The 14,889-nt window shown below is 45.9% G+C and overlaps 1 protein-coding gene across 4 annotated transcripts in view; it reads left to right on the top strand.

Annotated features, from left to right (window-relative positions):
- Positions 1-14,889, top strand: part of arap2 (ArfGAP with RhoGAP domain, ankyrin repeat and PH domain 2) — a 56,128-nt gene that overhangs the window by 25,424 nt on the left and 15,815 nt on the right. For all 4 annotated transcript variants that reach the window (XM_077499305.1, XM_077499307.1, XM_077499308.1 and 1 more), the window contains 5 exons: positions 276-475; positions 2,905-2,990; positions 3,671-3,853; positions 8,336-8,510; positions 11,148-11,273. In XM_077499305.1, coding sequence (XP_077355431.1) covers positions 276-475; positions 2,905-2,990; positions 3,671-3,853; positions 8,336-8,510; positions 11,148-11,273 — 770 coding nt within the window. The remainder of the gene's footprint in view (positions 1-275; positions 476-2,904; positions 2,991-3,670; positions 3,854-8,335; positions 8,511-11,147; positions 11,274-14,889) is intronic.

Raw genomic sequence — 14,889 nt, forward strand, 5'->3', positions numbered from 1 at the left:
AAGCTGGACTGTAATTGTGGAGCAAATGTCAAGCGCTAACAGCTTAGTCGCGGCGAAATTGATCAGCGGACCAAAGGCGGCAATTGAACTCTTGTACAGTATTATCATTTTCAAATATTACGTTCTAAGTCTTCTCTCCAAAATCAGATATTTGTTGTAGTACCAAGACTGACCTGTGAGCGGCAGCGTGGCCCCACAGACTATCCAAACTGGCCTGAAAATGCAAAAAAAAAAAAGAAGAAGAAGAAGAAACTAACTTAGTTGATTGCGTGCAGTTTGGTGGCCGAGTCGGAGCAGGAAAAGTTGGAGTGGATCGAAGCGGTTGGGGACTCCATCGCCGAGACGCTGTGCGACTACGAGGTGGCCGAGAAGATCTGGTTCAACGAGGCCAACCGGAGCTGCGCCGACTGCGGCGCCGCCCGGCCGGAGTGGGCGTCGGTCAACCTGGGCGTGGTCATCTGTAAGAAGTGCGAGAGTAAGCGTGAGCCATTTTTTTCCCCTTTTTGTACTGGATCTAATCGAATGTCTCGTGGCTCCTCCGAGAGTCGTGACTTTGAATGCGATTCCTCACCTCACCTCTGCAAAACCTGTGTAATTGGTAGCCATCAGATCTCCAACATCCCTTCTCAAACACCCTTAAATGATTTCATTTGCTGGAGTGTTTAATATTACATTTGGTCGACTCGCTCGCTCGCTCGCTTTCGCTTTCGCTTTCGCCCGGCCGGCGCTCCCCTTTAAATTAGACGGCGGTCCATCTGGAATACCAACGACTTGCCGCACTTCTAATTAGCACTCTGATGTCACGGACAATAAAGAGAAATGCTGAACAAGAGGAAGAGGGAAGAAGTAATGAGAAAGCTAATGGTCGAAATGATCCCAGGCTGCCTTTTCGTCGTCTTCTCGCTGCAAGACGGAATTCATTTTAATAGTCTAATATGGAGAACTTTTAGACCCTCACAATTTCATTAGTTGCCTCGCCTAAAAAGGACTTTTTAGAGTCGGCAGTGGTCTGTTTTTTTTGTGTTTTTTTTGGCGGCGGGATAACTTTAGCTTACTGGACAATCCTTAAAAAAATAAATCTCATAGCAGAGATTTATGTTGTGCTATTTTCTGGTTGATGGTTTGAGATATATTTCAAATAAAATACAAAAATAACAAAAATGATGCTACTATCCAGCACAACAGCCGCATGTCCAATTAACTTATTTGCTCCCAAAACATATAAATCCGTTTTTTTTTTTAATGTTTTAAGTGTCCCAAAGACATATTTATAAGTTTTTTTTTGTTTTTGAAGGCTTTGATGAAGGCAGCTTCTCAACTGCAAAGAACGGTTGCAGAAATGGTAATTACACAAACTGCCAGCAGGTGGCAGCAATTTTTAGCTATATTCTAATGCTAATTGCTGAAAAATGGAAACGGATAGAAATGTATTATTTTTTTTTCCCTGATGAAAGAAGAGACTTTAATCTTTCTTTTGGTAGGTTCCATATTTTTCTAGCAATAGAAGACAATATTGTGGGGGGCCTTGCAAAATCAGTCCAAATCCAGTAAAAGAGCGAACCGGGATTGCTTCTGTGAAAATGGCGGCGAGCGATTGAGTTAAGCGAGATGCACTTGTAAGACGATTAATTTTTGCCACAAATTTAGCAACTCCTCATGCACTTCAAATGAAGTGCCAACGGTTCAACTGTTTGCGTGCTTTGGAAATTGGTGCTGTGGTGGCAATTTGGTTGCAATCTTCATCTTGATCAGCATCTTCAAATAGTTTGGCTATGTGAACGTGAGTGGGAACACAGCAAAGCATTCTTCATTGCAGCAAACGTATGCCAACTTCTTATTGACATCATTTCATTGACAGTGTTGACTTCTTGAGGAATCCACCATTTTTAAGTCTCGTCTGCCATCTAGTGGTGAATACTGTTATTACCAATTCTGGAATGGCCAGATTTAGCACAACAAGCAAAGGTATCTTTGTTGCTCCACGTTTTGGTGCTCTTGATTTTCTCCAGTGTACGAAACATTGCAGGCACTCGGCGGGAGGAAGGAGAGCCTGGCGTGCCGTCACCGTCGTGGCTGGCAAACTTTTTAATTGGGGCTGAAATGTGTGGCAGCTTGGCCTTTTTTGTGGGCGAGCCGCTGTGATGCGAATGCCCTTTTTGTGTTCCGTTGTGGTTCACCGGGGAAAGATGAAGACATTTTGCCAGGATGCGACCAGCGCACACGTTCATGTCCCAGTTTAGATGAGTTGTTGCGCAGATAAAAAGTATCTTGAACAGTCACTGCTATTATGTGTATATGTTTATATTAGGGTTGTGCTCCAATTGGTGAGTCGCAGATTGGCCGAATCAACGATTGATTCCAGAATAAACTCGACTGGCTTACTTGTACTTTCCCCGGAAAAGGCTTCCAATATATCTTTTTGAAATCAAATGACTCCTCCGCTGTTGTAAAAAGTTTAAGAAGCACGACTTTAAACAATTACTAAAAGCACTCTTACAGGGGGGCGTCAATTATCGCTACTCGCAGCAGGCCTTGTTTCCGAGTATCGTAATTATCGCAAGTGGCGTATTCAGCATCTGCTCTGAAAGTTGTTGTTTTTTTTTGTTCGATGCCTCCAATTTGTGTCACGCCAGGCGTCTTGCTCTACTTGAGAGAAATTTGCGTCCGCAGCGAGCCGCCGATGCTCGCAGGACGATAATTCACGCGCGTCTCATGTTTTATTCACGGGGCCGCTCGCTCTTCGGCCACGAGCGACCCCAGAAGCCGAATAAACAGGCCGACGAGCAAACACAATCAATTACTCATGATTCATTAGCAATTGATGGCGCCTCCTTCTGCCCCTTCATTTCCAATTAAGGAGCGCCGGGGGGACTAAATGTGTCTCTCTCTCCTCCACGCCGCCAGGACAGCATCGCTCGCTCGGCCCGAGCGTCTCCAAAGTGAGGAGCTTGAAGCTGGACAGCAGCATTTGGAGCAACGAGCTTGTGGAGGTATGAAGTGGACGCGAACGCGTCACGCGCCGACAACCGTTCCGTTTCACCATCGAGACGAAATGCGCTGAACGATTGTCTTTCTGACCACGACAAAGAAGACGGCGCTAACCGAAGATTTGTTTCTTCTTTCTGTGGCGAACTCGGGGCCGTTTCGAGCTTCGTGGGGGCCAAACTACAATGAAGAGATTCTTAACCCTTTAGATGGATTCAACATCTTAAGTTGACAGTCCTCTTTACGTCAATAAATAAAAGAGCTTTTGAGTGTTTAGAAAAGTGTTTAATATAGATAAAACAAAATAAACTTCAACTTCAAATAATGCTTTTTTGCCAATCAAAAATGGGGTGTAATAGACAAATATGAGAGACATTTTAATCATCTTCAGGTAAGACTACACTTAGAGTTTGGGGGCCCCCTGGTGGCTCGGGGTGCCCGAGGCAGCCGCCTACAAACGGCTACGAGCGAACTCTTGAAAAAGGGTGAAACGCAATCACATATTGGTGGTCAAATGTCTGTTTCGATTTCCAGATGAATTGTGTTCCTTATCGCTGACATCGAGTGCATCGATTTGTTCAAAAAAAAAAGAAGCAACATTTAGCAAATTGTGACTTTTCAGCTCAATCAAAAGCATTTTGCCAATTATACATCTGGTACTTTGTGACGTTCTTCACCCTCTCAGCTCTTTTTGGAAGTGGGGAACCAGAAGGCCAACAGTTTGTGGGCCGCCCATCTCCCCCCGGAGGAAGAGCTCCGCGCTGGCGCGTCGGACAAGCAGCGCGCCAATTTCGCCCGCAGGAAGTACCAGGAGAGGAAGTACTGCCGAGTCCTCGAGGACCTTCGCGACTCGGAACAGCTCAACAAGGTCAAATGTTTTCCGAACCGCAACAGCAGTCAATCATTGAATCGTGTATCACAATCCTGTTGAACCAGATTGGATCGCTTCACTTCCACTTTACCGTACAAAAATGTACAGTCGACGCATATCGCTGCGTTTTTCCAAATAGTTTCAGCTACAGACGTTTCGGAGTCGGTGGTTGACTCAGCCACCCGCGAATGGCAGCGACAAAAGAGATTCTACTTTTCTGTAACCGGCCTTGACACATTTGGACGGGATCAACCGACCGCAAGCGCTTGAAAACAGACCCAAAAGATCACAGTTACGTTGCGAAATCACAAGCAATGTATGTAAAAGCGAAATCTCCGCATCAGCGTTGCCAGCCAAGCTAATTTCATGGGACGTCTCTCCTTAGCTGCGCGTCATTTCCATTTAGCGCGCAAGCAAAAGCTCTTTCCTTGGGGACTCTTGTCGAGTACAAAGACGACACCAAAGATGTTTTATGCATCCGCGGGGTCAGCTTGGATAGCAGCTGACTCTTTCGAGTGTCAGTTTACAATCAAACTAAATGGAAGTGATTTACTGAACGTCCGATTACATTCGCCAGTTGTTCTCAAACTTTTTTTTTCCCATCAAGCATCGTAACTCTTCATGTCCTACCATTATAACCGGTATTAAAATTCAAGAGCGTAAAAAGTAGTGATATTTGAAAAAACATGAAATGCTCAATCACAGGAAGTGTGTACGGAAATCCCACTTGCAAAATTGGAAAAAAAATGGACCCCGACTTCACTACTGACTACAATGTGCCGGCACTCACCAATGGCGCCCCCTTTGGAAACACAGACCGTGAATGGTAAATCACAATTTACTCGAGTAGAAAACTGGATAGCTTTCTTCATTCATAAACATTCGACATAAATTCCCGTAACACAACATAAGTGACATTATACTTTGCATGAAATTTTATGGTGAACTACTGAACCGTATGAAAAGCTTATGAAATAAGATACAACAATACATTAAGCAAAATTGCGAGAAGGTGAGTTTGCTGGAGGTGAAAATAAAAAAACATTTTATCAGAATCCTCCATTTTCGTTGTTTACCTTCACCTCAAACGTTTCCATGTCTGGTCTGGTTCCATGAACTGGTCACCAGCCAATCGCAGACGATGATAATATAAGCACAAGAATTGCGCTTTTCAACATGCTGATCTTTTTCTTCTACTTCTTCGATTTGCACTTGATGCGTTCCAGTCGAGCACAATGTGGTACTACACTAAATATACAGTACACTCTACTGTAGAAATTCATTTCAAAGAAGTTTACGAATCTGTGATCTTGCTATAATAAATCCTGGCAGTTAATTGCCCAGCCCTATAATGTATTATTTCTAGTAATACAATGCAGGCCTGTCGTCAAAAAGAGTCTTTTGTTTCCACATTTCCGTTTCTCCCGCTTCCTCTCCTATTCCCACGGTCCCCATTCAAAACTGATGTCCCGGTGACCTTCGCCGAGTCTCGGCAGGCCGCGTGACCGAGACGAGACGAGAGTGTCAAAGTCCCTCCTTATATCACACGCACCCAAATCCCAACAGTGACTGCAGTAATTGCTGTGACACGGAAGCTCATTTTCTGTGGGGGGTGCTTCGGGAGTACGGGGTGCCGGGCCCCTTGATACGGGCTGTTCGGTCCCTGTACGACCGTTGCCAGAGTTTGGTCCGCATTGCCGGCAGTAAGTCGGATTTGTTTCCGGTGAGGGTTGGACTCCGCCAAGGTTGCCCTTTGTCACCGATTCTGTTCATAACTTTTATGGACAGAATTTCTAGGCGCAGCCGAGGCGTGGAGGGGTTCCGGTTTGGTGGCCTCAACATTGCATCTCTGCTCTTTGCAGATGATGTGGTGCTGTTGGCTTCATCAGGCCGGGGCCTTCAGCTCTCACTGGAGCGGTTCGCAGCCGAGTGTGAAGCGGCTGGGATGAGGATCAGCACCTCCAAATCCGAGACCATGGTCCTCAGTCGGAAAAGGGTGGAGTGTCGTCTTCAGGTCGGGGATGAGATCCTGCCCCAAGTGGAGGAGTTCAAGTATCTTGGGGTCTTGTTCACGAGTGAGGGTGGGATGGAGCGGGAGATCGACAGGCGGATCGGTGCAGCGTCTGCAGTGATGCGGACTCTGTATCGGTCCGTCGTGGTGAAGAAAGAGCTGAGCCAAAAGGCAAAGCTCTCGATTTACCGGTCGATCTACGTTCCAACCCTCACCTATGGTCACGAGCTGTGGGTCGTGACCGAAAGAACGAGATCCCGGATACAAGCGGCCGAAATGAGCTTCCTCCGCAGGGTGTCCGGGCTCTCCCTTAGAGATAGGGTGAGAAGCTCGGTCATCCGGGAGGGACTCAGAGTCGAGCCGCTGCTCCTCCGCGTTGAGAGGAGCCAGCTGAGGTGGCTCGGGCATCTGGTTCGGATGCCTCCTGGACGCCTCCCTGGGGAGGTGTTCCGGGCATGTCCCACTGGCGGGAGGCCCCGGGGACGACCCAGGACACGCTGGAGAGACTATGTCTCTCGGCTGGCCTGGGAACGCCTCGGGATCCCGCCGGAGGAGCTGGTTGAAGTGGCTGGGGAGAGGGAAGTCTGGGTTTCCCTCCTGAAGCTGCTGCCCCCGCGACCCGACCCCGGATAAGCGGAAGAAGATGGATGGATGGATGGATGGAAGCTCATTTTGCAGAGACGCGACAGCAACAAGCCGGCCAGCGTCAGATGCGCAATCGCACCCTTGAGGTGTGTTGACGATTCACACTTGCATGTCCAGTGACACCTCGACTTGCGAGAGACTCAACTCGGGAATATTTTCAGATTTGAGTAGTCACTTGTCATTGCCACGTCTGAGAAATGATTCAAGTTAAAATTGTGCTTCAGAGCTCCACCCATAAATAATAACGTCATAAAGCAAACAGAATTACGCATATGAAAGTCTGCTAGCTTAATGTTAACGCACGATGCAAAAATGCTAATGAAACTAGCGTCAATGATGTGGAAGTTAGATAGTTGACCCGCTATTCACGAGGGGGGGGGGGGGGGATTGGCGTAGCATAAATCAACGGCTAATTGCCGAATATTATACTTGTGTATATATATTTTATATTTTTATTTTTATATTTTTAAACCGAACATTTCTTGAATAAACCGGAACGTTGACGAGTTGGCTTCCAGAAGCCGAACTGGGCCAAAGAAGACAACCAAAAATAGTCCAAAATTTTTATGTATAATAATTTTTGTTGTTGTTTATTATATTGCTTATTAATACAAATTGTATTTTTCCTTGTGTTTATAAAAAAAAATATATGGGAATAGGACCTTGAAAAGCTAATTGCTTGTTAAATCTCAATGACAATATTGAGGGGGAAAACCAAATCCCAATTCTATTATTTTCCAGCCAACTTTTGCGAGTTCTTTGTCATTATTTCAGGTGTTTTGTCAATACGCTCTTTTGCACGCAGCCCGACTCCGGCGCCGATCGATGCCGCTTCCTTACTCGGGCGTCCAACTCGGATGAAAGGGAAAAGGTTGCTCGTTGAGATTCGGCGCGTCGGCCGGTGGGTCCACTCTGTCGCGGGTCATCGTCCACAATGTCGCATGGACGGAGCCGATTGATGGGAAGAGACGGATGCGGGCGGGAACGTTTTCCTCGGTCACGGCGCATTCTCGGCTCGCTTTTATTCTCGGAGCTGTGACAGATGAACCCTTTTAACAAAGCGCTCGCCAACGCTTTGTGTTTATAAAAGTTTGTCTCGCTGGAAAAACAATTACATGAGACAAAAGAATGTATTTTTTTCTTCAGGCCCAGTATAGAGTCGTTGGATGTTTGCAGGTGGCACAAAGTATTCAGTTGGCTTCCCACATTGTTTTGGCCTTGATGGAAACAAAGTGAATTTGAACTCACGGATGCAGCGCATGAACACATCACCAAACACACAAAGTCCATTTTTGCCTTCCGTATTGCCATAATTCCACCTGTGGTCCCACCCCTCCGCTTTGTGAAATTGTTTCATTATATTTAATGCGGCCCATTTGTCGGGCATTATATTCCCGGCTCCTTATTTCCCCCCCCAAAAAAGATGAGCGATTTAATGACTCGCACAGGAAGTATTAAAATGTGATCTTATTTGAACTTCTCTGTGGAGATCAGCGAGCAGAACTTTTATGTGGTCTTGCGCTGGCGTTTTATGGACGCGTTGTCCTCGGCCAGCCTGGCGCAAAGTCAAGCTTGACATCTTGCACCCTCAAGTGGATAGAAAAAGACAACACACCCTTTTAAAGTTTTGGATGCAAGAGAAATGATTGCAAACTTTGTCTCGTCCGACCACACATTTTCCCACGTGAAGTCGGTGGACCGCAAATCAAATCCACACGGCGGCACGAGCTTGATTTGTGTCCAGAAAAAAAAGAGGGAGTCTTTTGTTTGCCATGCAATATTGAGGAGGTTGAATGGACTCGTCTGGATGTGTGTGCGTGCAGGCGCTGTGTGCCGCCGTGGTGCTGCCCGACGTGCTGCGGACGATGCGGCTGGTGTTCGGCGGTGCGGATGTGACGTGCGCCACCGGCGACCCCACCTGCTCCACGCCGTACCTCCTGGCGCAACGCGCCGGCCAGCGGCTGCAGATGGAGTTCCTGCATCACAACAAGCTATTGGGTAAATGCGCCCCCTGTTGATGCTGGCAGTATTGCACCCTCACCGTTCACTGTGCTCCAAATGATTCCACATCATTCAATATCTTCAGGGCTGGACTGGCCATCTGGCATAGAGGGCAGATGCCCGGCGGGCCAGTGTTATTTCGGGCCGATGGGGTCCGATTTCATGATCATTTTCCTTCATTTTACCCCAAGAGACCGAAACCGCAATTTCGAAGGAGCAGCTCATTCATCCGTTTACAATATAGATATCAAAGTGAACCAGTAAACATCAGTGGTAGAGCTCCGGAACCGAGGGCGATCCGAAAATCGGGCTGGGCCAGCAGGCACAAGTCCAAATGTGCCAGTCCACTTCTGACTATATTTCAATAAAGTTTTTAGCATTCCACATTTTTGACCAACATGTAACACATTCTTCACTGATATATCACGTTTCAGATTTTTCAATATCATTCAATACCATTGGACATTATTCCATATATATACCACATCTTTCAGTATATTTCCATGTTTGCACATTTTTTTCATTGAGCATTTCAGCATTCAAACGCAATTACAATGTAACTAAATCATATTGCTGCTACTTATAATGGAACTAAAGTCTCAGCAAACGAAAAAACAAAACTGTCAGCCGCCTCCACGTGGAGCCGCTGCACTTTCCTGTCCCAGTGCTGTGGCTCATTTGTAGCCCCGCCCCCCCCACGGGCCTACACCTGCTCGCCCCGGAGCACCTTGCGATATTGTAGTGTGTTGATTTGCATATCCACGTCTCGCTTCAAGGAAAAAGTGACTGCACGGTGTCGTATTTTGAAAAGCTTCAATGATGGCTCCATCTCGTCTCGTCAGACTTCCGCTGGTGGTTCCTTCCTTGTACATTTTCAGATTCATGGCTTGCATTTCTTGATGCGCATTTCAGTCCCAAATGTTACATGTAGTTTGTTTTTTTTCCGACTGGACCTAAAAACAAACAAACAAAGTAAAGGTTCCGAATTTCAAAGCACAAAAAAGATGCTCAGGCAAGGTGCAAAATGAAGACATTTCATCGGCGACCTCAAGAGCCCATCCGGCAGATCTATTTTGGCACGGCAAACGTGTGACGGCGTTTGACAGACTGCGTGACGCTCGGAGGGTGAGACAAAAATAATCTGGGAGTGCGCAAAAATGTGGCGTGAAAGTCCGTCTTTGGAGTTGTTGACATTAATAGTGAGTGGCTTCCTTTAATGGGACTTAAAGAGGAAATATTGCAAATAGATATTTTTTGTGCCTCTGTATAGTCGCCACTACTGTTGTTGTTTTTTTTTTTTTTTTTTTTCTGAAAGTCGCCTTCTACGTTATCATTCGAGGTCTCCCCGCCTTCCACATGTCGCCAATTCTAGCGGCATTTATTATGTGTCCCGATTCTCGCGCGGCGTCTTCATTGGCCCGCTGTCGGCCGCTCGCGGTGTCGCGCTTTGCGGCGGTTGCCACGGGCGACCAGATGGCTAATTGAGCACTCCATCATGTCAGCCTCCCTTCAGCCAATCGGCGGAGGCCAGACTCTTGCGCCGACGCCCCCGCACACGTCGCCGTCCCATCGAAAGCCAGGCCGGCTTTGGTGGCCCGCGGGGCCGTTTGGAAGACTCGCACGGGCAAGCTTGTTCCAGCACATGCGCCGCCTTATTTACATTCCCCGTACATGAATGTTGGGAAGGAGTGAATGCATTTATGACGTCTCCACGGCCAGAACCAGATTACGTATGCTACAATTGCCACGGATTGGGTTGAATGATTTTGAGATTTTTGGCCTCAATATTGCGATTGCAGCTTAACTAATTCACTTCAAGTCATTTTCGCAGAAGAAATTCCTGTTTTACTGGATTTTGACTGATTTTGTGACGCCAACATTCTCTTGCTATAAAAACAATCTCTTCTTTCAGGGAAAAAAAAAATAATCTTTTTCCGTTTTGCAGCAATTAGCATTAGAATATAGCTAATTTTCACAAATCTATTTAGAATTGTTTTCAACATGGTCCTGGTTGATCTCCTTTGCTCTGCTGCCACCTGCTGGCTGTTTGTGTAATTACTACCATTTCTGCAACCGTTCTTTGCAATTGGGAGGTTGCATCATAGTCTTCTGTATGCTCTAGCACAGGGATGGGCAATCTCGGTCCTCGAGGGCCGGTGTCCCTGCAGGTTTTTGAGGCTTCCGTTTTCCAACACAGCTGATATATGATCAGCTCATCAGCAAGCTCTGCATAAGAGGGATAACGATCTCGTTGATTGGAATCAGCTTGTGTTGGAAAACGGAAACCTCAAAAACCTGCAGGGACACCGGCCCTCGAGGACCGAGATTGCCCATCCCTGCTCTAGCATCAGTAAATACGTCTTTGGGACACTTGAAACATTTCAAATAGAACAGATTTATACGTTTTTTTTGGAGCAAATGAGTTTTAATAAGCCGATTTTTCATTTTGTATTATTATTTTTCCCTCCCCAAGATCGTCTTACCATGTATTTTTTAACAACTGCAAGCCGGTTAGCTTTTCCATTTTCTATCGTTGCAGACCTCGAGTGCAACCTTCGTACAGGCTGAATGTTTATTTGCGTGTCATCACGTGATCAATAACGAATTACTCACCGTGATCCGCTCACCAAACAGATTTCCCAAGACTCAATCCGCGCTCAGACAACCCGTCCCCGTCGGAGGCGTGCCCCTTCCTGGACGGCTTCCTCTACATCTCCCCGAGCCACGGCAGGACGGCGCCGGATCGGCGGCGAGGAGACGGTGAGTGGCCGCGTGCCGCGTCGCCGGGACGCGTCCCATCAATCCGTCGGCGGGGCCCCGATGAAGCGCGCGTTAGTCTGCGGTCCGCTCCAGTTAACAGCTCATCGATCAATCGGTGTCAGCCCGTCCGCTGTCAAACTCGCAATCGTTTAATCCCGACGCCAAACGCTCGGGTCACGACAATCGATGAACGTCCTGCGGGAAGCAAACGCAAGCCGGCAATGCTCTTCGACGGCCATTATTGGGAATTCCAAATGATTATTAGCCCAAGTAAGACCAACGCATTCCTGAGAAATAAATCTGATCTCACAAATTCATGTCATCACAATTGATACGCACGTGATGAGTAGAAATGAATAAATTTGGACGTGCCTGTGTACAGTCAAAAGCCATAAAAAGAGTGCTGATAAATGTGCGGGATTTGGCTGAAGTTGACCTGAAAAGTCTCCAACACTTGTGCAACTTTTCCAAGGTAGTTAAAAGTGTGAATCCGACTCCACTTGACTTGCGCCTCCCTCAGCCTCTGCACCTCCTGCTCCGCTGTGGTCCCACCACCTTTCCAAACAGCTGGAGTGTCCCCGGGGAAGGCGCGTAATTGGGAGAGGGAGATGCATCTCCGTATCGGATGCTGCCTTGGGGGATGCCGGGCTACTGCGTGGGTGGGCTTGCTTGCTTAGGGGGGGAAGATGCATCTAGGACACGAGTGAGTGGGTTTTCACCTTGTTGGAGGTACTGCACCTCCCTAGTTGCACGTTCCGCAAACACGACTTTGTTGACAAATAAAATAGAGATTTTTTTCTTTTTTCAAATTCAAGACATTGTGTTCTTGCATTCGCCATCTCCATGCGTCTTAAGGAAGTGTTGCCCCAGGGGAACTGGATGCAATGAAAACCACAGAGGCCCCGGAATCCAACCTTGTGGAACTCCATGCATTACGTTCTAAAACATTTCTAATCTACTTTTAGTGTTATGAATTGTCGGATCCTCATGGTACTGTATGTGCCAAGGTTGGAAACATTTCTTACTTAGTTTGTAGATTTCTGCACCAACACTCAACACTTTTTTAAATTTTTTTTTTGTGTCTATAGGCTGTAATTTGTCTCGGACTCGCAATCCCTTCATTGTCTGAAATTTCATTTCAAGCTCGCTGACAAGCTGCCTCGTCCATGTCTTCATCACTGATAACGAGATGGGCAGATGATTGACAGCAGGATGGGGGGGGGGGGGGGGGGGGGGGGGGGGGTGTTTGCTGCCGTCTCTTTTGCTAATGAGCTCTGACGTGAAGCAGGTTGCCGGTCAATTCCAGTCGAACGGCAAACTTGTCGGTCGGTAAACGGCTTGATTCTTAAATGTTGATGAACGGCGGGCGGGTTTAATGGCCGTATTGATTGTGTTGATCAGTCTCATCAGCCGGCTCATTTTGCACACTTAAGCATTTATTGAACGTCACAAAGTAAGCGATGAGCCCGAAGAGATGTTGTCAAAATTCCAACAGCGCCTCCTGGCTTCTCTCACGCTAATTGGCCCGTTTCAGGAGCGAGCAAAACGCCGATTTCGTCTCTCGGGTCTGGTGGCGGACCCCCGCGGAGAGCGGATCGGCCGTGGAGGTCTTTGCTGTGCGGAAGAGGGAACAGATGCTTGATTGCAAATCAGGTGCTATTGTTCCCACTTTTGTGCTGTTGTGCAAAGCAAGCCACTGGCATCCCATCGTAGAAAAGAAGAATAAAAGCAGCTTTTGATGCCAATTTCATGCTCATGTTGTCTCCCCATTTGTAATCGTAATCGATTTTTAGAACGTGAGTGAACCCGGACGACCAGCACGGTACACCGCACAAATGGACGGTAACGATGCCTGATGTAGTCCCAAGACTGGCCTGTAGGGGCCAACGGAGTGCCACAGGGCATTTGGATTAACACAAGAAGAAATAGATGAAGCTAGGCTAATATGATTATTTTGTTGAATATATTTGTAGTGATGTGCACTCGTCCATTTGCAACCGTAAGAGATGATAAAATGCTCACTTTTGTGCGGGTTATCGTGACGTGTGTATCCCGCTCAGCATTTCTTTCCGAGAAGGTTGAGGAGGAAGAATCACTCCTGATACACCCCACACCACTGGATCATCATTTGGTGTCATCTTTTTGTGATATCTGATCATCCATCCATCCATTTTCTTGACCGCTTGTTCCTCAGCCAGACAATCGCAGTATGTGATAATCAGTTAAGAAAAAAACCAAAAGTTTGGCCCGATTATCATGATTTGTGCATGTTAACATTTATACGTTTTAATGAGTTGATCGGGGAGCAAAAATCACTCTGAAAACACCTCACACTTTAGGATAATCATCCAATAATCGGGCGTGAAGATCCTCATACTGTATTTGGCCTTATTATCATGATATCATTGCGCACCTGGCGATTTTTTGTCCCCGCATTTACCACGCGAATTCATACAGAATTTAAAGTCCTTAATAAGACGAGGCAGAGCTGTTGGGAAATCAAGCGCGCCTCGTAAGACCACGACGGCGGGAGACTCGTGATTATTACAAATTTGGTTATTAGAACGGGGACAGAGGGAGCCAAGTGGAAATGAGCGCACAACGAGCACTTCGAAACGTCCTCCTGAGCAAAAAAAAAAATGAACGTGACATTTTCGGCAAAAGCGCAACAATCCGGAACGTGTTTCCAGCGAAGCGCGTCGACATCGGCGGCGGCTTGAAATATCGCGTTTCTCCTCTCCGTGCGTCTCGGGATGATCATTCTTTAGCAGACGTTTTTTCTTTTCTTCTTTTTTTGTCTCTTAAAAGCCCACAGTGAGTCGCCATGTCTTATTTTGATGCAAAGGGGAGAAACAGACACAAAATGGTTGTTTATTTTTTTAGATTAGTGTCAAAATGTTACAAGGAAAAATTAATTTGAGAAAAAAAGTTATACATTTTTCCGATAAAACAGACATTTTCAAGAAAATATATGGCATATTCTCATAATATTAAGCAAAAGACTGAAATAAAAAATGTTTTTATAAATATATCTCCAAAAATGAACAACTTTCTTTTTATTTCTTATTATGACTTGCCTATCAAATTGTTTACTTCAAAAATATGATTTTATTGAAAATATTCAACTTTTTTTCTTGGCTACATGCCGGTAAATGAAAATAAAAAAAACTCATTGTAAAGTTGCAGACTGTAGAAAATTCCATTTTGAATTGACGAATGTCATCTGTGGCCAAAAAATGAAACAGGACGCACGTGTACACAATATCCAGTCTGAAAATAAAATGCAGGAATACCCAGTGAAGTGTTACTCGACTCATTAAAAGAGGCTTATTATTATGCTGACTATTCTTATTACAAAATTAGCATACAAAAAATTGCATAGTTCAGATATTAGAAGAAGACAATTCTATTCATGATTGGATCATATTTTGAGATTGAAGTTGTATTATTAATACTGAGAATCAAGTTGTACTACATCATTTCATAAAAACTTTGTCCTAAAATTGTATATTTTCAATGTAAGAAGTTTTGCATCGTCATTGACGACCTCTTGAAATATGCTCGGCCGTTCGTTCGTTCGTTCGTGCGTGCGTGGAGATGATGACTCTCTCTTGCG

Source organism: Festucalex cinctus, chromosome 16 (assembly GCF_051991245.1).
Source record: "Festucalex cinctus isolate MCC-2025b chromosome 16, RoL_Fcin_1.0, whole genome shotgun sequence".
Lineage (NCBI taxonomy): Eukaryota > Metazoa > Chordata > Actinopteri > Syngnathiformes > Syngnathidae > Festucalex > Festucalex cinctus.